This window comes from Hippichthys cyanospilos, chromosome 14, assembly GCF_059441005.1.
Source record: "Hippichthys cyanospilos isolate Australia breed blue-spotted pipefish chromosome 14, RoL_Hcya_1.0, whole genome shotgun sequence".
NCBI classification, from domain to species: Eukaryota; Metazoa; Chordata; class Actinopteri; order Syngnathiformes; family Syngnathidae; genus Hippichthys; species Hippichthys cyanospilos.
The window spans coordinates 2,244,504-2,269,026 of NC_142382.1; the positions used below are offsets into that span (position 1 = coordinate 2,244,504).

General features: G+C 41.2%; 1 protein-coding gene across 2 annotated transcripts in view; it reads right to left on the minus strand.

Annotated features, from left to right (window-relative positions):
• Positions 1-23,724, minus strand: part of efna2a (ephrin-A2a) — a 63,360-nt gene extending 39,636 nt beyond the window's left edge. The window contains exons 1-2 of one of the 2 annotated variants that reach the window (XM_088433984.1): positions 23,418-23,724; positions 23,097-23,341 (exon numbers count right to left, since the gene is read on the minus strand). In XM_088433984.1, coding sequence (XP_088290110.1) covers positions 23,097-23,224 — 128 coding nt within the window. In that variant the 5' untranslated portion in view covers positions 23,225-23,341; positions 23,418-23,724. The remainder of the gene's footprint in view (positions 1-23,096; positions 23,342-23,417) is intronic. The other variant, XM_088433985.1, reaches the window with a different exon arrangement.
• Positions 23,725-24,523: the final 799 nt, after the last annotated feature.

Here is a 24,523-nt window from a genome sequence, read left to right on the forward strand (position 1 = left end):
ATGCTAGCAAGCTAAAAAGTACAGCTGCTATGTTAGCCCATCTATGGTGGGTCCTATTTTGTGTTAGCATTGAGCTAGCAGACCAAAAAGCAAATTTATGCAAATATTTTTTTCAATATGCATCTTTATTGTCACGCTTTGTTTATTTTGATGTTAGCCCATCTATGTTGTGTCCTATGAGGTATTAGCATTATGCTAGCAAGCTAAAAAGTACAGCTGCTATGTTAGCCCATCTATGGTGGGTCCTATTTTGTGTTAGCATTGAGCTAGCAGACCAAAAAGCAAATGTATGCAAATATTTTTTTCAATATGCATCTTTATTGTCACGCTTTGTTTATTTTGATGTTAGCCCGTCAATTGTGCGTCCTATTTTGTGTTAGCATTAAGCTAGTAGACTAAAAAGCATAACTGCTATGTTAGTCTGTCTATGGCGTTTTCTGCAGTACTTTGTGTTAGCATTGAGCTAGTAGACCAAATTTATGCACATTACTGCCGCTGTTTTGTTTATTTTGACATGTTAGCCCATCATTGGTGTGTCCTATTTTGTGTTAGCGATGAGCTAACAGGCTAAAAAGCAAATTTTGGGGATTGTTTTCAAAAAACAACATTATCACTTTTTTGTTTATTTTGATATGCTAGCCCATCTAGCGGACTAAAAAGCATAGCTGCTGTACTGTATGTTAGCTCATCTATGGTGTGTTCTATTTTGTGTTAGTATTAAACAAGCAGACTAACGAGCATAGCTGCTATGTTAGCTCGTATATAGCATGTCATATTTCATGTTAGCATTGAGCTAGCAAACTAAAAAGCAAACCTATGGTATTATTTTTGATTCATAACATTACTCTCATGTTTTATTTATTTCGATGTTAGCCCGTCTATGGTATTTGTGTTAGCATTTAGCTAGTAGGCTAAAAAACACATTTGTGGAACTGTCTTCAATACAGAGCGCAATTGTCACATTGTTTATTTTTATGTTAGCCCATCTATGATGTGTCCTATTATTTATTACCATTAAGCCAGCAGACAAAAAACATGTTGCTATATATTCGCCCGTCTATGGCGAGTCCTATTTTGTGTTAGCATTGAGCTAGCAGACTAAAAAGCAAACTCATTGTATTGTTTTCAATATACAACATATTATTTTTGTTTCGCTAACGTTGAGCTTGATTAGCTTGAAAGTGTGTTGACTAAGCCCAACCGCTGCCTGCTTAAAAGTGAGATGAGTTCACCGCCATCTTCCAGCGAGGAAAAAGAAAGAGGAAGAAGAAGAAAAGGAGGAAGGTGGCGGGGGCCAACGCTTTTCTATCCCCGCTCTAAGACTCTCATTAGCCGTATTGATTTAAGGCTTTCCAGCTCTTTAGCAGTCAAGCGCCGCTGGTGCATACGTCCACACAGCGGTTCCCAACTAGCGTGTCTTGCGTCACTTTTTTTTTTTTGCGCACCATAAATAGCGCGGCGGCGGATGCATTTTTTATGGCTCGCGCTAACTGTCGACGCAGGTCAAGCGGCCTTAGATCTTTTACATACAATCTGCTAGGTAATTACAGCGCATTCAAAATGAATGAGATCTTCATATGCATGCTGCACGCATGCATATATAGAACATACAGCACACGTGGACGCGTCCCGCTACGAAATGCTGAATCCGTAAACGAGAGGTGACCCCGAAAAAAATTTCAGGAAAAAAGTCACGCTGAACTTTTAAAGCATCAAAGGATTTGCAACGTTCTGGCTTTTCAAATGGCGGGAAAAAAAAGGATACTTATGTTTGGCTTAAATGTTTTTTTTTTGGTTGGTTGGTTTTGTTTTCCGCAAATATTCGTTCTCCTAAAAGGGGTCCCTGACCCCCCAAATTTGAGAACCTTTTGTTACCAATTACTTGAGTAAAATTAGTGCAGTTTATATTTTTTCTTGCAAGTCAGACCAGCCCAAAAATAGCATTTTTATTTGTTAAAAACAACAAAAATTCAAACTTTAGGGCCACGAAATTTGTAACTAGGGCGACTCCAATCAGTAAAATTGATTATAAAATTGGCAACATCTGTCCATTCTCCTTGCGAGTAAAAAGAATTGAAACCCTCTTGTCTTCCTTCCTTGTGTATTGTTTATTAAATGTTCTAAGTGGATATTTCCGAAACCGTGTTTTTGAATTAAATCAAAACATTGTATAGGAAAGACCACACCCTAGGACCCCCCCCCCCCCCCCATGTTAATTTTATGTGCTTTAAATTATCGATTCTATGCAATGATTTTTTTTTTTAAACAAAATAAACCGACAAATAACAAACACACAAAAAAAAAAAAAATCTCTACTTGGCGGATTTCGGCTATTTTTGGGAACGTAACCCCCGGGGAAGTTAACTTTTATGCGCGTACGTTGGAAAAGCTTTTTACGACAACGCCCGTGCAGATTATTACTAATTTCCGATTATTTCCTACGGGAGGACTTTGTAAACGCTGACAAAATGAAAGCGGATCCTCGTCCTGATATTGACGACTTGAGAGGTTTCGCTATTTGTCCGCACACACCCTCACACACACACACACATGCAAGTGAAGTAAAAGGCTATACGGACCAATAAGCAAGCGCGTTGGTTAACTGCAGCGGCTCATTCGATGCCTTTTTCGCTCCCTAAAGCCAAAAAGCGCAAACGCACACTGGCACAATTTGTGAACAGCTCCATCTTGTAAAAGAATTGGACAGCGGTGAAGACGGATTCCTCGGGCTGCCTGGGCCATGCGCGGACGTGTGTATTGTGTATTGATTTTGCTTAAAGCGTGTCTAATGAGGCTCAAAGTGACAGCCAAGCAAAGCGCACGCACACACAAATACACACACACACACGCATACGCAGTCTTTTGGCATAGCTTTCCATTACTTTTGCTTCAAAAAAAAAAGAACATTTTTAGGAATGACCTCGTTTTTGCACAGACATCCCCCGAGCAGCCGTTAAAAAAAGTTCCAAAGTAATTTGAAATAATTAAATGGGTCAATTTGACCGGGAAGGTTTAATCTTAATTGAAATGTAATCGAGTAAGAAAATGGTAAGGACGAAAATCACACTCTATTAATAAGTACGTGAATATAGAAGCGACTACGGTCAATTCTCGTTTTTTTTAACATAACCCGGACATGAAGACTGTTCAAAAAGCGATCCGTTCGAAATCCGAGACAATTTTTCCCATTATAATGAATGTAATGAATTTTAATCCGTTCCAAGTCTAAAAAAAAAACAAACTTTCTCTAAGTATATGTATGTATCGATTTTCGTCTTAAGTGGATGATGCATCCAGTGACAGCTATTGAAAATGAGCATGGACCAATCAAGGCCTCTCCTCTAGTAAAGCGAAGCTGTAAAGTACTCAAGGAGAAACTCTGGAGGGTTCCCGAGGTGCTTGACAGCTGTTGTGGCAGAAGACTCTGACTCAAAGGTCTGGAGGAACACAGGAGACCTCCCGGCGGAGCGGGGTGCGGATTGCATTGCCCCCCCCCCCCCCCCCCCCCCCTCGCAGCCTCCCCTCCGCTCATTCATCTGCGAGCACATCGCCACCCCCCCGAATCAACGCGTCTTCTCCTCTCGGCGAGGGGTTTGATGGAGAGGCATCAACAGGAGAGCAGGCATGCGGACTTGACAGGATCAGGCGGCGCCGGCTAACCTTGCTGCATTGCGGATAAGCTTCAGCGCTTTTCCAAAATATTCAACGTGCAGCAAAGAGCCAGGGTGAGCGTTCACTTTTTTTTTTTTTTGCCTACATGTCCCACAATGCACCTGGGGGCTTTGATTTTCACAAGACCAGCAGAGTGGTTTGTTTGCGGACCTGAGAGACGCGCTTCGCATAGCTGACTTGAATCGTTTGTTTTTGGAATCAAAAATACAGACAACTTTTTTTTTTAAGGGCCCATCCCAATTCGGATTATTAGCAGTTGGGCTATCTATCAGGGGAGAATGACATTATTCGGAAAATATATGACAAGCTGAAATTCCGGTGACAATTAAAAAAAAAAAGTCTATTTATCTATATCTAAATAATTAACAAAAATTATTACAGATTATTAAAATATTTGATTTTTTTTTCATTTGTATAGTGTGTTTGTGTTCAACAAATCAAATCAAATGAAAAATAATTTGTAGAATGTTCCTGTTCCTGTTTTTTTTTTTTTTTTAATTAGTTTTTCCACTTAGATGGGGGGTGCCAAGCATACGGCCCGCGAGCCAGTTCCGGCCGGCGAACAGGTTAAATCCGGTCCGCAAAATGATTTTGTAAAGTACAAAATTGAGCTAATTCTTTTAAGAAATGAAAAACTTTTGCAGCCCGCAAGCTAAAACGAATTTAACTGTAGAGGATATTTTTTATTGTTTAGTATAATAGATATGGTTGGTTATTTTATATCAGTGGTGTCAAATTTGCAGAGAGAAAAAAAATTATCCCAACTGGGCCCGACCGATAAAATCATGGTATATATTTATATAAGTTTAAAAAAAACAACTTCAGATTTTTATATTCGATTTTTTATAATACTGTCCAAAATAGTACAAGAGCAACATGAATGACCTAAAATAAGCAAGTATTTTATGTATTGATTTAGCTTAAAGCGTTTGGCAAGTACTCAAATACTTAAAATACAAAAAAAACCTTTGACGTCTATAGCCGTCATTGGCAGTGAATGAGCTAATTCATTCCCACTGCAGTCCAGATTCTTTTCCAACCAAGAGCTTCATCTAGGAGTAAAAAAAAATAAACGTTCCCGTCCCTATTCAAACCTTGTTGAAGAAATAAATCAAACCGCAAGGTCGCAAAAGGTGAATAGCGTTACAGCGAGGGAATACTCAACTCGCTCTTTGAGACTCTCTTCTCCTGACACGGACTCACATGAACTGACTGCTCTTGATGTTCACTCAGCCATCCAATCCTTTTGTCCCTGCATGTTCTCTTCTCGGCTCGTGCCTTTAGCCTTTCCCGCCTGCTAGCTTACTTAAAACAAGCGCCGGCCCGCTTTTAGCGCCATTTGTCCTTTTTTTTTATAGCGTTACACGTCCTCTGCATTATACCGCTCCCCGCACGTACGAACCTTTCACATTAAACGACGCCGAGTCGCGTCCTGGTCGTTATAAAGCATCACCGTAAGAAGCTTTTAGCGCGCTAGCTTGGGATTGGTTGGCTTCTGCTTGTTTCTTTTATAGTACTTTAAAAATTTAGTCACTTTGCAACATATTTAGTGGCTGTTACGAGTAGATCCTCCAAAAACGTCTCAAGAAAGAAAGAGGATCCTAATAGGAATTACTGTGATTCGCCAAATATAAGACGCACCTTTTTCCCAAAAATAAAAGCCAAAAGTATGGGTGCGTCCTATAAAAAAAAAGGAAAAGAAAAAAAATTAAAACATGCCATCTGATTTATTAAACGTTAGAAACTTGCCAACTTAATTTGTATTGGTCTATATATATATTATATATGACCGTATTTTCCGCACTATAAGGCGCACCGGATTATAAGGCGCACCCTCAATTGATGACATATTTTAAAACCTTTTCCACGTATAAGGCACACCGGATTATAAGGCGCACCCTCAATCAATGACATTTTTAAACTTTTTCAATCACAATATAGTAATACTCAAAGTAATAACAATAATAACAAATAACTCTAAACTCTCAATAGCATAATAACTCAAAGTCAATATGAGCAACCTTGTTCAACTGTAAAAAGGTAAAGTTTACTTTATCAGTTGATTCCCCAGCTACGAATCCCAATATTGATCCATATATAAGGCGCACCTGATTATAAGGCACACATCAGCTTTTTTTAAAGAAAAATTAAGGCTTTTGGGTGCGCCTTATAGTGCGGAAAATACAGTATATGAGTGTGTGTGTGTGTGTGTGTGTGTGTGTACAGTACTTTATGTTACTAAGTACTAAAGTAATTGATTATGTATTTAAGTTCCAATGTAATAAATTAGTTTGGGAAATAAAGTACTAAAGTAACTTTAATTGTACACATTTAAGTACTAATAATTAGTACTTTGGTACAATATATAAGGCACACCTGATTATAAGGCGCACCATCAGCTTTTTGAAACAAATTAAGGCTTTTAGGAGCGCCTTATAGTGCAGAAAATACAGTATATGAGTGTGTGTGTGTACAGTACTTTAGGTTACTAAGTACTAAAGTAATTGATTATGTATTTAAGTTCCAATGTAATAAATTAGTTTGGGAAATAAAGTACTAAAGTAACTTTAACTGTACACATTTAAGTACTAATAATTAGTACTTTGGTACAATATATAAGGCGCACCTGATTATAAGGCGCACCATCAGCTTTTTCAAACAAATTAAGGCTTTTAGGTGCGCCTTATAGTGCGGAAAATACAGTATATGAGTGTGTGTGTGTGTGTGTACAGTACTTTAGGTTACTAAGTACTAAAGTAATTGATAACGTATTTAAGTTCCAATGTAATAAATTAGTTCGGGAAATAAAGTACTAAAGCAACTTTAATTGTACACATTTAAGTACTAATAATTAGTACTTTGGTACAAATGTATTTCAATTACATGACTTTGGTACTAATGTAAATAATGACCCAAAAACGGCCTAAATACCGCCCATAGGTTCAAGCGATCTTAAATTTTGAAAATATTGAATATGTGTATTAATAACCGTCCAGGTGAATAATCGCTGTGATCGAAAGGCATTTCCCGTTGTCCGTTGATGGCGTTTTCCCCCTGCCTCCCTCTTGTGTGTCAGAAGAAAGCGAGCGAACAAAAAAAAAAAGCTCTTGGCTGACCCGTTTTGACGCTTTCGTAAGAGCGTGCGCACGCGGGTCACACCGGGGGACGAAAGCGCCGCGCAAACACACCATTTCGCCAACCGCGTCATCCAACGTATACACCCGGCGTTCCCACGCCTATGCGCCGGTCACGTCTTTGCTCGCGCACGCGCGCGCGCACGCAAAGACGAGCTGTTCTTTCCGCCCCGCTACTTTCGCAGAGGTTGCTCTCTTTTGGCCCGACGAGCCAAAAACACACAAATACACACACACACACACATAAAGCGCGCTGGCAGAGGGGTCCATGAATTATACATCCTCTCTGTCTCTCTGCATTAGGCGAAGAGAAGAGGCGATGGGCGCGAAGGAGCTCGCAGGAGGAGGAGGAGGAGGAGGAGGAGGAGGAAGAGCATCAGATAATGCAATCCTGACACATCACATGTTATTGCGACCAGGGGGAACCCGCTGATGAGATGTCCATCATTTCAACGCAGCGTGTGTGTCCGAGTGCGAGTGTGCGGACGCTGGGAGGAATCGTCTTTGCGGGGACGTTAGCGCTTCAAAGAGTTCGCTCCTCTTAGCGCGTGCGTGAAACGGAATACCGAGCGAAAATACATACTTTTTTTCAGCCTTGATAATAATTTAGGTGTGTGGGTCATAAAAAAATGCCGGAAATGTTTTACGGGTGCAAGGTGGTGTTTTCGCGCTATTTGCAACTGTTGAGCAGCATACGTGAAAAAAAATGACATGTAAAACGATCGATAGCAGGGATTTGTGAAAGAACAGGAAATTGACCGTATTTGGACATAAGTAGATCCCATCAAATAGCAGGTGACATTTTCATCATTCAGGCAGTATTTTAGCAAGGGATGGCAAACTCTTGCCAGGGTGATAACTAAGTAGTTGTGCCATTTTGAAATTTACCATGTCACCATATGGGTGAAATTTCAGCTCCCTAGTGTCTTCCTTTCCTCGTTTCCCTTTGAAACACTCCCATAGTTAGTAAAAGATTGATGTGAACAAGTCTTGTTTATCCAATATTAAGGACATTTACAGGGATTTTCCATCTCAATTTTTCTGAGACTGAAACTCGTACGAGTATACACCGATACTCAGTACCAATACCTTTAAAATTATGTTGTACTTTGGTAATTTTTTGGTTGTTTTCTTCCTCATCAGTCAGTGTGTATTCTCGACAAGGGATGTCACACTTCTGCTAGCGTGATAACTAAGTAGTTGTGCCATTTTGAAATTTACCATGTTGTCACCATCTGGGTGAAATTTCAGCTCCCTGGGGTCTTCTTTTGAATCGTTTTCTTTCGAAACACTTCACAGTTAGGAAAAGATGGATCTGAATAAGGCTTGTTTGTCCAACAATAAGGACATTTACAGGGATGTTCCATCTCAATTTTCTGGGACCGAAACTCCCGCGAGTGTACACCGATACTAAGTACCAATACCTTTAAAATGATTTTGCATTATTTTGATGTTTTTTTTTCTTCCAAATCATTCTGTTCATATTTTAGACAAGGGATGGCATACTTCTGCTAACGTGATAACTAAGTAGTCGTACCATGTTGAAATTTACCATGTTGTCGGCATTTGGGTGAAATTTCAGCTCCCTAATTTCTTTTTTCAATTGTTTCTCTTTAAAGATGACTGAATAAATTTGTACAAAATACTGGCATTGAATGTCTGGACTCTTAATAAAATGTCAACATATGTCTTCAGGATTGAAATGAGGATTTTTTTTCAAGTACCAAGACTTTTAAAGTACAATCAAACTTTGGGCTTGAGATACAGGGAAAAAAAAAAAAAAAAAAAAAAGGAAGAGTTCAAAGTCAAAGTGTGACGTGGGGGGAGGGGTACCTGTCCGTCACTGTCACCGCGAACGAGAGCCGCTCGTATCTTTACAGCGGAACCTTCAAGGTGGAACACAATCTGGTCCTCAGGGACAAACGTCCACCTCCCATTTGTCCTAATCTTTCCCCCGCAAGAAATAATACAAACTGGCGTGTCTATATTACCAAATATGTAAGTTTCATCATGTAGGTTTCATGGCGAAGTTTTCACTTGGCCAACAGCCCATAGGGAAGCAATGAAAGAAATTGCGGGATAAAGTTGTCACAATGCTAATTTTGTCCCAATTAAAATATCGTTTGCCGTCGGCGTGAAAGAATAGAAACATCGAGGTAAAAATGCCAAAAGGAATCGTCTGTTTCAGCAGCGGTTGTCAGATGGACATTTCTGCAAGCGTCAGCAAATAAGAGTTTGATACTTTTTAATGCCATCATGGGAGCGGTCGTTTTTCTTTTCAATTTAAGAGAAAAATAAGAGGAACGTGAGGCGACATCTTTGTAAATTCTGTTATGGTGAATCCTTGCAAAACGTTGTATGCCTCAATTTTGTTTTCTGCAGGAAATTTAATTCCTTGCTTTTTAATACCATAACAGGAACCATGTGGTTTTTTTTCAAATTAAGAGCAAATTGATTGGAAAATGAAGCAATGTTTTGCTAAATTGTATTATAGAGACTCCTTTGCAAAATATGGCTATATTTTGTGTTTTGCAGGTATCAGCCAATCCAATTTCTTGCTTTAAAATACGGTCACAAAACAGTCTTTCCCCTTTTCAAATTAAGAGCAAAATAATTGGAAGATGAATCGAGTAATTGCGTTTTGACTACTTTGCAAAACGTTGCATGTCTCTATTTTGTTTCCTGCAGCTATCAGCCAATCTAATTTCCCTGCTTATTAATAATGTAACAGTAACAGTCATGTTCTCTTTTCAACTTAAGAGCAAATTGATTGGAACATGAAGCAAATTCTTGCTAAATTGTGTTACTCGTTTGCAAATGATGCTGATGTAATACTCTTTTAAAGCTGTAACTTTTCAAATTAAGAGCACATTAATTGGAACATGAAACAACCTTTTTGCTAAATTGTGTTATGACTTTTGCAAATTATTCTGACGTAATACTTTTGAATGCAGAGACACTTTGGCGAGCGTCTCCCTTTAAGAGACGAGAGGCGCGTGTATCATTTTGTGGCATCTGGGCTGACAAAGGCGGTCGTTGACGATTTTGCGCAAGTGTTTCATCAGCTCCTTGAAATTGACTAGCCGACACATGCAGACACTTTGGGAGACAAACGGCGCTTCCAAAATCAATGGCCGTAAACCAGCTCGCGCACGCTATGTGTAATGCATCCGCAAGGGATTTTGTTTTCTTTGCAAAAATCTGTCTCAAAAGCCTGTTTGACTTAGCAACATTATTGTTATTTATCTTTTTGAGGGTAGTATAGAACGTTTTTTCCAACATGTAAGAAAAGTCACTTATCCCAGGGGACACTAAGGGCCTCTGCAGCAATATGGCATCTGGAGGCACGAGGAAGAAAATGCAGGAAAATGAAGCCCCTCTATTAACGTTTTCTGTAAGTAAGAAAAGTCAATTATCCGTTGGGACACTAAGGGCCTCTGCATTAAAGCAGTGACTTTGGAGGCAAGAAAATGTACGACTCCGAAGAAAACTGAAAATGAATTAGGCTCCTCAAACATTTCTTTTGCAAGTAACAAAGGTCACTTATCCATGGGGACACTAAGGGCCTCTGCAGCAATATGGCATCTGGAGGCACGAGGAAGAAAATGCAGGAAAATGAAGCCCCTCTATTAACGTTTTCTGTAAGTAAGAAAAGTCAATTATCCGTTGGGACACTAAGGGCCTCTGCATTAAAGCAGTGACTTTGGAGGCAAGAAAATGTACGACTCCGAAGAAAACTGAAAATGAATTAGGCTCCTCAAACATTTCTTTTGCAAGTAACAAAGGTCACTTATCCATGGGGACACTAAGAGCCTCTATATTAAAGCAGTGACCCCGGAAGTATGCAAATGTACACCTCAATTAAGATAAGTTAAGCTCTTCTATTTCCTTTCATAGAAGAAAGAAAACTTACTTATCCAAGGGGACACTATGGACCTCTGTAGCATAGCGGAGACTGTGGAGTACAATATGGGTGGCTTTCTTTCGCATTACACATTGAAAGTATTGGTCCGAACCGTGTTATGCAAGTAGACAAATTTGATCTGAGAAGAGACTGCGGGGCTGCTGCAGCAAAGCGGAGACTGCGGAGCACATTACTGCAGTGTCAACAACAAATAAGTTATAATCCTCAACTTCTCATCGCATAAAATTGTGTTGACGATTTCGTTACATCAGATACGATTCTCCGTTTTTTTCCTTCCCTGCACGCACTCATTTTTGATGCGTGTCACCGAAGTGACACACGCAACCGTAATTCAACCTTCACGCCGCGGAAGAAGCCGGGAAATGAAAGTGCTGGTCGTCTGTAACGGGCTGCAGGGGGCCAGCTGGATTGGAATTTTTTATTTTATTTTTTTTTTGCTTTGCTTTCCAACCACATCGTTCCCGGCAACCGGACTGCGTTGATGGAATTAATGAGCTCTCTGGAGCTGCGGATCTTCAAGGCTCTCGAGTGCGGACCACATCAAAAACAAAATCAAAAATCAAAAAAAGATGAGAAGGTGCAAGATTAGAATGAGAAGACACCGTGCATGAAGATGTGAAGTCCCTTTTCAACAAATTTACATCTCAGTTGTTTATGATATAACCGAACGCGTTATATACGTATAGCTAACGTAATACGTTTTGTTCGGCATATAATGCACGAGCAATCGATAAAAAGGATGAAAAAAAATCAAGAAATTATAGTGAAGAATTCGTAGGAAATAAGAATTTCGCCAAATTTTTTCAACAGCAACAAAAAAAGCACGTTAAAACAAAAATGGAAAATTTTGCTGCTTTATTCATTTTCCACAAACACTTTTAATCAGATTACGTGTTTAGAGGGGACGTAAAACGTGAAAGACTTTTTTTTAAATGAAAATTTTTCATTCAAGACGAGATCGGAAAAACCGAAACGAGGACGACGAGCTTGGCCGGCCTCTGCGACTCATTCGCTGGAGTCGAGTGTGCGCCTGCGAGCTAGTTTGGCCTTGACCCATTTCGTACGAAATAAAAATTTCGGCAAATTTTTTCAACAGCAACAAAAAAGCACGTTAAAAACGAAAATGGAAAATTTTGCTGCTTAATTCATTTTCCACAAACACTTTTAACCAGATTACGTGTTTAGAGGGCACGTAAAACGCGAAAGATTTTTTTTTAAATGAAAATTTTCCGTTCAAGACCAGATCGGAAAAACCGAAACGAGGACGGCGAGCTTGGCCGGCCTCGGCGACTCATTCGCTGGAGTCAAGTGCGCGGCGCGGCTGCGAGCTTGTTCGGCCTTGACCCATTTTACGGCAACAAAAACACCCGTCGTAACGCTTTTGTCAGCTAACGCACACACAAACACGCGGGCGGCCACACATACGCCGAGGAAACACTCGCTCCTCTCCCGACTCGGCGGAGAAAAGAAGGAAGGAAGGAAGGAAGCGCGGCCCGTTTGAAGTTTGATCAAACGGCAGAGTACGCGGCAGAACTCCCGACGACGACGCTCCCAGCGAGCGACGGCGCCCCCCGTCGATTCCGCCGCCATCCCGTCACGGCGAGAATCGCCCGCGACTCTCGCGGCGATATTTGTCCCAAACGCGTTTGGAAATGTCAGCGCTGACAACGTGACCCTCCCCTAAAAATAAATCAAAATCTACCGAGTGATAAGGAAGGCCCGAAGCAGTTTGCTAGCTAAGGAAGCGTAGCGAAAAACGAAGCATCTGATAGTCAAAATGTACGCATAAACAAGGTGAAATTGTCGATTCGCGTGAAAGAGTCCAAAGGTGAAAAAACGTAGCATTTTGAACCAGTCACTTTTTACGAAATTACGAAATTGAATGAAAACAAAAAACTAGTGGGTAAACCAAAATGGTAAATTTGTTGGCGAAGCAACGGATACGATGCGATCGCCAAATTCAAGCTAATTAATTCAGTTACAAAGCGTTCGTTAGCTAGTCTAGCAAATTTGAGAGATACGTCAACGTTTATAGTTTTTTTATTTTTACGATGAATGAGAAAAACAGTGGTGGGTAACCAAAATAGTAGTTTTAGCGAAGCAACGGATACAGTGTGATCACAAAATACCCGATAATTGGTTCAGTTAAAAAGAGTATGTTAGCTAGAGTAGCAAATTTGAACGAGACATAGCACTTCATCGCAATTCCGATAAACGATGAAAACAGAAACAGTGGTGGGTAAACCAAAATAGTACATTTAGTAGCGAAGCGATAGATACAATATGATCGCCAAATTTGCGATAATCGTTTTTGTTACAAAGAATATGTTAGCTAGAGAATCAAATTTCAACGATACTTCAGTTTTTATTTTATACGATAAACGATGAAAACGGAAGCAGTGGCGGGTAAACCAAAATACGATATTTTGGTCGAGAAGCAACGGACGCGATATTATCGCCAATTTCACGACAATCGGTTTACTCACAAAAAGAAACAAATATGAACGATAACTCCATGACCGTATCGCGGGTCGTATATTTTTATTGACGATCGTCGCTGAAACCACAACCAGCGTGAGTTTTTCCGTTCCTTTTTCCGGCTAAAGAATCGGCTAAGCTAGTTTCAGATTTTATTCACGTGCGTCACTTTTCTTTTTTGCAATAAACTTACAAACGCGCAGTAACGATTACTCCGCGTCTCCTTGCGGATGCCCTTGAAGGCAACGTAAACAACGGGCTATCGTTATCATGTCCGCTTTGGTCCTCCAGCCACAGTGGGAGGCGCTAACTCCTGCGCGGCGTCTGCGCCAAACCGCCGTCAATACAAAATCAAGCCAGCGTGCTATAAAGGCTTCCTGCGGGCGTCTGGCTAATCGCTGATGAGAGTCGGCGAGTGCAATCTGCAAAGCGGGAAGCCGCGCGTCGCGCCAGCCTTTCATTTGACTCTGTGAGAATTATTATGATTTTGTGGTTTTAATGGAGATTAACACGTACGTAAACACAATTGAGGTAGAGGACTGGAGAAACGGTTGGATAGAAAAATATAACGGAATTATGGGTTGATACAGGACCGACCCGATATTTTGGGTCATTTTGATCCGATTTTTGGCTCGTTTTGAACAGGACTATCCCAATAATTGGGTCGTTTTGGATAACCCAGGAAATTAGGGGAGAGTGACCCAAATATTGGGCCGGTCCCGTTTTGACAATTTTTTTTTTTTTTTTTTTTTTAATGTAACAGATGACACCACAGGAGATAACGTCCCACGTCAGAGAGAAATTCCTCAACTGACTTCAACTGTTTCCTAATGACGGCATTTTGATGCGATTTTTGCCTCGTTTTGAACAGGACAATCCCAATAATTGGGTCATTTTGGATAACCCAGGAAATTAGGGAAGAGTGACCAAATTATTGGGCCGGTCCCGTTTTGACAAAAAAATTGGGTTTGTTTTTTTTAAACTAACAGATAACGCCACAAAGGATAATGTCCCACGTCAAAGTGAAATTCCTCAACTGACTTCAACTGTTTCCTAATGACGGCATTTTGATCGGATTTTTGCCTCGTTTTGTACAGGACAATCCCAATAATTGGGTCGTTTTGGATAACCCAGGAAATTAGGGGAGAGTGACCAAAATATTGGGGCAGTCCCGTTTTGACAAAAAAAAATTGGGTTCGTTTTTTTTTTAAACTAACTAACGCCACAAGGGATAACGTCCCACGTCAGAGTGAAATTCCTCAACTGACTTCAACCGTTTCCTAATGACGGCATCAAAGCAAGCAGAAAAATAGTGAAAAACCTCAAAAATACCGGAGTTGACTAATATTGAGACGAGGGCCACCGACGCGGCGGCGGCGGATCTGGTAGGGAGTCGAGCGAGGCGACGTCTCAAAGAGCGGAGCCATCTCATCGGCGAACAATCTCATTTGCTATTTCTATTGGAAGCTGCCAAAAAAACTAATAATGTTCTCCCGTCTTCACTCTTTGCCTTCTCCGCAGGGAAGTGGTGAGGCAGGGCCAATCTTTAATGGAGTCCCCCCCCCCCCTCTCCTGGCCTTTTCAATCATGTGCAAATGTGTAATCCCATTGTCTTTGATGTCATTTTAGCGCAGCAGTAAATGCTGTCATCTATCTGGATCAACGCGCCACTGTACAAAGCAAAGTACACTCTTTTTTTTTTTTTCCATCGATAGGATTAAGTGGTGCAAACGGGCCAAAATCTTTACGAAAATAGCGGACAGGAGGAAGATGTCAATAATGAAAGATCTACTGCATATTTGGTAGAAAGAACTGCATTATTCAGTAAATGTAGAATCCACTGTATAAATATGTCCTGTTAAAAAAGCTCATAATAGAATAGAATAGAATAGAATAGAATAATATAATTTAATATAATAGTACAGTTGTGTATATTAGTGCTGTCAACCAGAAAATTTTCCAAAATTTACTGTGGTTAATCAAATTTTTCGACACCTATTTTTAAAAAAAAAAAGATATTTACTTGGGTAAAATAATGGAATTGACATGGAATCATCAAATACAAAATATTTAGTTTCAAAGACTGTTGTATTAGCATAGCTTGAGATGGTGCGCTGAAGATGTACGATTGATATGTCAAAGTGCGCAACATACATTTTAATTCTACATTTCATTTCCCTTAGAATAATATACTAACATTCATAACATTCATAAAACTAACATTCATAGTTCGACTTATTGCAGAGCCAAAACCAATACATTCATAAATATTCTGTTCATTATTACCGCCAAGCTAAATTCAATGCCAAATGGTAATTTGGGGGTTTAATGCAATAAGATAATCCCGGCTATATTTTAGAGCGCCCCCTCAAGGAGCCATGAAGTATTGACATAAATATGAGAGGAAGTCGAATTCCTCTGCGCGTCTGCATATTATCATCATTTGGCCGTGGCTAATTTTCTAATGTCCCGCCGCCGCCAACTTGTTGCCGGCACGAGCGGCGAGCATCACAGGCGTCACCCCGTTCCCTCATCAACGTTCTAATCGGCGGCATTAAGCCGCGCGCTGTTTTCATTACGCTTATCGGCGTCATCTCCATAAACATCATTACGGCTCCGTTGAATGATTTGGGAAGCAGAGAGGATTAAAATGCGCCAGCGTGACAGCGCCAGCCAGAATGGCGAGTCGGTAAGGAAAGTTAACCTGGATATTCATCAAACGAAACGTGCCATGCATCAGGGGAAGAAGGACACCAGGGAATACCGGTGAACTTCTGTGAAGGGTTTTAAACATCACACAATTCATTTGATTTTATTTTTTCAATGTCTCGCCCCTCAACAGCATTTCATCTTTAATTCAAAATTAGTCCTTGTTTATATAACGTGAGAAATCACAGAAGTAAGTTAAGGCTGGATTTGGCTTGTACGTCGACCTGACAGAATTCCACATGAGCAGATGAAAAATCTCATTTTGGGATGCAAGTAGGCGTAACGCAGACAGGCAACTTCAGTCCAGATGTGACCTGGGCGAGTCTTGTCATGACATCACTCAAGCGAGTCTTTTCACGCGACTTGACTCGGGGGAGTCTTTTCAAGAAACGCCACTCGGGCGAGTGTTTTTACGTGACTTCACTTATACGAGTCTTTTCACATAACTTCACTTGGGCGAGTCTTTTCATGCAAAATCACTCGGGCAAGTGTTTTTTACGAGAATTAATTCAGGCGAGTCTTTTCGCGCGACTTCACTCAAGAGAGTCTTTTCAGGTAACTTTACTCGGGAGAGTCTTTTCAGGTAACTACTCGGGAGAGTCTTTTCATGTAACTTCACTTGGGAGAGTTTTTTCATGCGACTTATATGAGTCTTTTCACGTAACTTCACTCGGGAGAGTCTTTTCACACGACTTATATGAGTCTTTTCACAATACTTCACTTGGCTGAGCCTTTTCACGCAACTTCACTCAAGCAAGTGTTTTTACGAGACTTCAGTCAGTTGAGTCTTTTCACACAACCTCTTAGGGGGGAGTCTTGTCACGTGAGTTTGCTCAGACATGTCATGTGATTTCACATGAGGGAGTCTTTTCAAGCGACTTCACTTGGGTGAGTCTTCATGTAACTTCAGTAGAATTTCAAGCGATTTCATTTCGAGCCTATTCATGTAACTTTACGCAACTTCACTCGGACGAGTCTTCTCGCAGCAAAACTTAAATACGACAAGACAAGAAAGAAAAAAATCATTCGCCGATTCTGAGCTTTGACAATCGCTTGCGTTTCACTGCAACAAAAGGCAGCCCAACTTTTGAGATTTGTGGCACCGATCGTATTTCGGTCAAATATGATACGCACATGTAATAACCGCGCTAACAATAGCGATGACTGCTGCTATGACTGATAGTAGTAAAAAAGCCTCAGAGCGGTGTTTAGATTAAGCTCGGGATTAAACCAGAGGTAAGGATTAATACGGCGGCCGGAGGGGGGAAATAAAAGACATAATTACACAAGCGACCAAGCAGAAGGTTGCCTACGGTACATATGGACACCTCGCAGGGCGATAAGACCAAACATATGTTGATCCCGCCTCATTATCCTCATTAGCATAGAATAAATTGAGTTTCATCATGGCCCCGTTTGGATCAGAACGGCTAGCGGGGCGTCGCTGTGACTGGCGCGGAGTCACGCACTTCTCGCCGGCCTCATGATGGATTACAATGCAAATGGCCCGCCAGCTTTCTTTTGTTTGACTCCCGACTGTTTAGAAGGGGAAAAAAAAGCCCGTCGGGGATCCTTTGGATGCAGATGAAAAGCTGACGGCACATTGCCGCGTGCACGCCGACGCCGGCGGGGAGTCGGGGAAATAGTAACATTTTCGGGGCTAGCCGGCTTGCCAAATTGAGTGCGTGCGATTGTTGATTATGCGTATGGAAATTAGTGGGGCGTGGCAAACAAGATGGCGTGCATTTTCAAGCAACTGTTGGGGAAAAAAAAAGAATTTGTTGGTTCAAACAAGGTTACCGTTAGCGAATTGCACGACGATACTCCAAAAACGTTCACTGAAATCTCATCGGTCATCGAAATGTTCACTTTCGACAACATAAGCCCGATTTTGCGACAACGAATCACATTTATCGTCTCGTATCATTTAAGGAATCCCAAAATGGGCATGACTGTTGAAATTTATTTTTGTCAATAACTCGAAACTAATCTCCGTGGAGTAAGCCTGGATTTGTGAAAAGGCGTCACAAACGAGTGCAAATGATTTTAGCGAGGCGGCAGCCGGGGGCCCGGGGCCCCGGGGGCTCGCTTTGAAAAGCCCGCCGCGGCCTCTCGTCCTTCGGCGGGATGCTAACGCGCACGAGCGTCTGGCTCTGGAGACCGTAAGACAAACGGCGAGATGGACCGGGTGGATTAGGGGCCATCATAGGAAAGACGCAAGTTGAAGCCAAATGAGGCGGAAACGGGTGGAAATGAAGGAAAGCTTAAAAGCGCACGGTCGGACGGTCCCGGCGGGGGGGTGTCAAAAACCGAAAGCCAGGTATTAGGGTGGAAAAAGTGGGGAATCGAGAAAGTCAAAGTTACCGAGTGGAAGACGCGTACTTGATGGGCTGACGCCGGGCTGTCCAAACTTCATCCTTTGAGGGCCGCATACAGAATAACGGAAAGATGTAAGAGCCACTCCACAATAAAATCCTGGGTCATGTTTAGCTAACCAAAAGTTTAAGGAACTTTTTTTGTGTGTGCGTACTATTGCTAACTGGCAAATCTTTTGACCTCACCCCTGATATACATCGCAGTAGTATCCCTACCCCTAACCCTAACCGTACCCTTAACCCTAACCCTTTTGACCCGGAAGTTGATTTAACTATCTAAAAGTGTCAAAACTTTTTTTTGTATTCACTCACTGATGAAGTAACAGTGGAAGATTTCTTTTTTAATATTTCTGGATTCATTTTATTTATTGTTTTTAATTAAATATTTTTTTTATAAAGGGTGGAATTTGTCAAAATTTTTCCAAGTTTCTAGAACCAGCAGAGATTGTGAAATCGGACAGTGTCAAAAATGTTGAATTTTACAATCATTTTTTTTATATTTATTTTGCAGTAAAAACTGTAAAATTTCAGAAAAAATTAAGAAAAAATTGATGAATATTTTCCAAGTCAAATAATTACACAGCATTTCAGCTCAGCATGCGAGCACTTATAAAAATCCCTCCTTGACCCTAGTCACAACCTTCCCATCACACAAAAACGCTGAAAAAAATAAAAGCATCGATGCCGTAAGTGTATTTGTAAATAGCAAATAGTCCAGGGGTCATGCGGAGACATTTTTCAAGGTCTGATCAACAGCTGGACATTTTCCGTCCTTGAGTAAACAAAGCCAAACGCGGGAGATGAGGCCACAAGCTACCATTGCGCGTGTGTGTGTGTGTGTGTGTGTGTATATCTCGAGGAGATGGATTGCGTCCCGTAGCACGACGGGCGCTCTTCCTCAAAGACGGCGGAGATGAAGTGCGAGTGGGGAACAAAGACGGACGGGGGAAAAAGGAAAAAAAAAAAAACGGCTTTTTTGAAGGAGAAAGCGTGGGATTAGACGAGATGCTCCTTCGGGACCGCGTGCATATGTGTGTGTTTTTTACCGACACAGTGAGGACATTTTGGAAACGTGAGGGTATTTAGACTGGTGCTCACAAGCTCAGAACTTTTTTTTGTGGGTCAAGACTTGCTTGATTCAGTTACTATTTTGACCCAACTCGGGCTTTTTGATGTTTTCGATGTGTGATGTAAAAGCGAAAGCATCAAAACAAAAGCATACAAAAAACACCAAGAGGCTAAAATATTGTACAGATTGTCAAAACATAACGATTTTTATTATACCACGCTGCCGTCCCTCCTAAATGCTTGCAAATAAGAGGTACATGCTATAGGTGTCAAATTTCGCCCATGTCGGGCTCATTTACTGCCATTCAAAATGAGAAATATTGTCAATTTTGGACAAATTGAAAATGCCATTTCTTATCATGCATTTCCCCTGATTTTCGCACGAATCCTTTCAATGGCAACTCGAAAACGGTGCGTAATAGAAATTTTTGTGTTGACACCGTAAAACCACCGGGTGGCGTTAGCGGCCAATTTATGACATTTGCAAGTCTTTCAATGACTTCGACGATCGGTTTAGCCTGGACTCCCGTGATACTAAAGTCTTCAAAAGTCAGTTTACCCGAATTACAACATAATCAATATTCCTATTTCAATTTTATTAATATATCATTATACAGAGTAGTTATTTTTGCTATTATCGTATTTTTACAATTATTGTTCTGAGCCCCCCCTCCCAAAAAAAAAAAAAAGATATACAGTACATGTACGGAGAGAGCTGATGCCACTAAACAATTTGAGGGTTTGAAAGTAAATATATATTTGTATTTGACAGTTTTATGATCCTTTCAAAGTTAACCCAAATCGGGCGATAATAAGGCCAGGCTGGTGAAAAATCCCTGGAATTTCAATTCTTACTCCTCCTCCTGTTTGACAATTTCTTCAAATTCGGCGGGCCGGATTAAAAAGCTTAACGGACCACAAATGGCCCCGGGCTGTAGTTTACCCAAGCCTGGACTATGAAATGCATAATGTCAATGAGAAGTCTCCACTATGATATAAAAAAGCCATTGTGTGTGTGTGCGTGTGTAAAAGTAGCCATTTCTGTGAGCACATTAGCTCCTCGAGCTGAACAAAGCCCCCGTAACCTGTAAGCTTCTTCGTTTTTTTCTTTAAAGTACGGGCCAGTGTGTGTGTGTGTGTGTGTGTGTGTGCGCGCAAATGGAAGCTGAATGGACAGCGTGTGTAGTTGCGTTTGTGTGGATGTGTGACCTACATCTCGCCGCCTCCGGTGTGTATATGCGCACACATCCTTTTCCACGGCTCATTTCTGGTGTTGCAATTCGTTGTGATGATGATGATCAAGACGATGTTGTATTAGCCCCCCCCCCCCCCCCCCCCCCCCCCACCTATTGTATGACATCACAACAGCGCGGCGGAGCGGTCGGAATTGCGCGAATGACCGAAAGCCTCTCCAAGTGCTTTGAATTGGATTATCTGAGCGGGAAGTGAAATAGAATGGACCCCCCCCCCCCCCACCCCCACCCCACCCACCCACCCCCCGCTTATTATAATTATAATAGAAATATCCATTTGTGTTTAGCTTGAGTATTTTAGCCTAAAAATAGGCTGTTTGGTCTTGTGCGATTTTTTTTTTCTGTCGTCCCAATGTGATGTTTTTTTTTTTTTTTTCACTTTTGCTTTAAAAAAAGAAAAAAAAAAGTGACATTTGCATTTCAGTCATTTACTCACAGCCGCCTCTGCCCTTCTGGGATTTGCCGTATTTTTTCCGCATACCAAACAAGCTTTGAAACATTATGACTGAATCCACAGAAATATGCAAAGTCCACACACCCCTTGTTCAAGATGCAGGCTTTTGTGAATGGAAAAAAAAATCATCACCCATATATATATATATATATATATATATACTGTATATATATACATAAAATCAAAGTCTCAAAGTTACTTAATTAAAAAAAAACTTTTATATTGAAAACTTGTCAGACTAAAACATCTTTGGAAGGAGGAAAAGCCTTAGTCAAGAGACAGGTGACGAGCTTACAACTTCAAAGAAAAAAAAAAGCTTTTAACAGGCAGTACCAGGAATCCTAATGATTATTTTTTTGTGATAAGGAATTTGAGCGCTACTTCTCAGCCAGAAAGGAGCCACAAACTGACAATGGAAGGAATCTCCACCTATTTATTAACAACCCGGGTGAATCTAACCCATGTCGGCTTTTATTTGGTTCGTGGCGTGCAAAAAAAAAAATGTTCAAGAAAAAATGATCCCCACAAAGACAGTAAACCTCAAAATTTGGTCCCCACCTTGTTGCAAAAACCAAGGGCACATACACACACTCACACAGCAGCCCCCTCCTCCAAACGCCATTCCCTGATGGAATAACATCGCCCCCGGCAACCGTGCATATAGCTTAAACATAGCCGCTGATGTTTGTGTGATGCGCACGCGTGTTCGGTAAGAGAAAAAAAAGAGTGAATGCACACAGAGAGGAGAAGAGGGAGACAGAGAGCAAGAAAGGAAGAAAATGTTCCCCCCTCGCCTGTTAAATATTTGAGATGGCTTCAGTGGAGAAGTGATGTAGTCACTCAAGCTCACTCGGTGTGTGTGTGTGTGTGTGTGTGTGTGTGTGCGCGCTTGTCAATTTGGACCAGCGCTGTTTTGATTTGGAAACCACTTAGGCCGACTGCGCGCTGATCAAAACGACACTGCGGTAGGCGCCGGAATGATAAACTCATTCTATGCCAAAGACGTATTTTCACGTTTTTCCACAATCTTAAAAAAGGTCCCCATTGTGCACTTTGGACACCCCAAATTTTCAAATATTTGTAAGCAATGAAGAACGGAGGTGTGTGCTTTCCACAATATTACAAATTCTGACTCCAAATTGTATTTTTTACAATATACCATGGACCGAGAAAATAATGAGCAGCGGCTCCCATAATGGCCCCCATTCTGCACTTTGGACACCCCAAATTTTCAAATATTTGTAGGAAATGAAGAACGGAGGTGTGTGCTTTCCACAATATTACACATTTTGACTCCAAATTGTGTTTTTTACAATATACCATGGACCGGGAAAATAATGAGCAGCGACCCCCATAATGGCCCCCATTCTGCATATTGGACACCCCTAAATTTCATATGTGTTAGAAATAAAGAATTGAGGTGTGTCCTTTCCATAATATTACACATTTTAAGTTCAAATTCTAATTTTTACAACATGCCGTGGACCAAGAAAATAATGAGCAGCGGCCCCCATAAAGGCCCCCATTCTGCATTTTGGACACCCCTAATTTTCAAATATTTGTAAGAAATGAAGAATGAAGGTGCGTCCTTTCCATAATATAATTTTTTACTCCAAATGTTATTTTTGACAACAAATCATGGACCAAGAAAATAATGAGCGGCGGCCCGCATAACAGCCCCCATTCTGCACATTGGACACCCCTAAATTTCATATGTGTCAGAAATAAAGAATTGAGGTGTGTCCTTTCCATAACATTACAAATTTTGACTTCAAATTCTAATTTTTACAACATGCCGCGGACAGAGAAAATAATAAGCAGCGGCCCACCTCACGGCCCGCATTCTTCACTTTGGACACCCCTGAAGTTCAAATAATTTGCACATATTTCCAATGTTCTCACTGGAATTTGACCTCAAATCAAAATCAATCACAACAAGCGCCTGTAAAGTGCGTCAGAAATTCCGAAGCGAGGTTGCTCCCAATTAGCGTTAATTAACCGCGCGCATGCGCACACCGGTGTACTGACTTGGGGTTGGAGCTGTTCCAGTAGACGGAGTGTCTGTCAAAGATGATCTTCTCCTCGGCCCACACGCACATCCACGAGAGCGCGCTCAGGATCAGCACCTCCATCGCTCCGCACTTGATGGCCATCATGAAGTCGGGATGCTTTTTGGGCTTGGATGATGAATTTTTCTTTTTTTTTTTTGCTCTCTCGTCTCGGATCCTCAGCCGCCAATCTTCAAGTCATCCTGGAAAGTTGAGAAGGTCTCGCTGGAAAAAATAAAAAAAAGTGGCGCTGGGAGAAAGGAGCGGCAGAAGAAGTGAGCGTTGCTCATGGGCTACTCACGCGGGGGGGGTCTTCTTGCGCTGTGGCCGAGGGGGGGGTCCTCCTACGTCTCCTCCCGAACTTTTCTCCCAGCATCACGCGCGAAAAAGACAACGGAGAGCGCAGCTTGTTTTGTCTTTGCCAAGCGAGCTCCGGCGGAGGCGATGCGTTCAGGTGCACGCCGAAAAAAGCGTGCTGAGATACATCCAGCGAATTTTCGTCCGGGTTGCAAGCATCCTGCCCTCGCGCGTCCGATCCGCGACGTCCGAACGCGCTCCTGGTGCCAAGCGGCCGTTCGCTTCTCCCTCTCCGCGTGTGTGTGAGAGGCTCTCGCGCTTTCCCCCCCGCCACAACATCCACGCCCCCTCCCTCCCTTTCTCCTCCATTTGTCTGCGATGGGAGCGGGTGGGGTGTGTGTCACGCCCCCTCGCGGCTGACTGGCTACACTGCACTTCCTATGTACTGGAGCAGTGCGATATTTAAGGTGTTGGTATCGATCGAGTATCAAGTGGTGCCGCTATCGCCGATATCGAAACAACTCCTATTGCTTTTGGGTAAAAAAAAAAAAAAAAAAAAAGAAAGTTAAGGGTATTTACAAATAATTTGTCATATTAATAACATTTTTTTCAAATTAGACATTCCTGCTGAGTTCTTAACCACATCATAAGATTATAAAAGTTCTACTTTTAGCATGAATAACAAGTTATCGTCTCTTTATTGTAGATAATTATTGTCACGTGGAGCACGAAAACACACAGTAAATACTGTAAAAAAAACATACATATACATACATATATATATATACATACATATATATATATATATATATATATATATATATATATATATATATTATATACAGGATATTTAAATATATTTTTCAAGTGTTTACTAAGGATTGACATTTATTTCAGGGGCTTGCCCTTAAAGCTATTTTTTTTCAGTTTCAGACTAACCTGTAATCGATGTAAACCTTGTTGAACATGGATTTACATTGCTTTTTCTTTGTTTATGATAAAAAGGATATCATTTCAGGTATGTTTACACCATTTTTAATCGATAATTGTATTTTCATTGTGGCGAGTGGCGCGCGAAAAACTTCATCCTTGCAAAAATTAATTGATAAG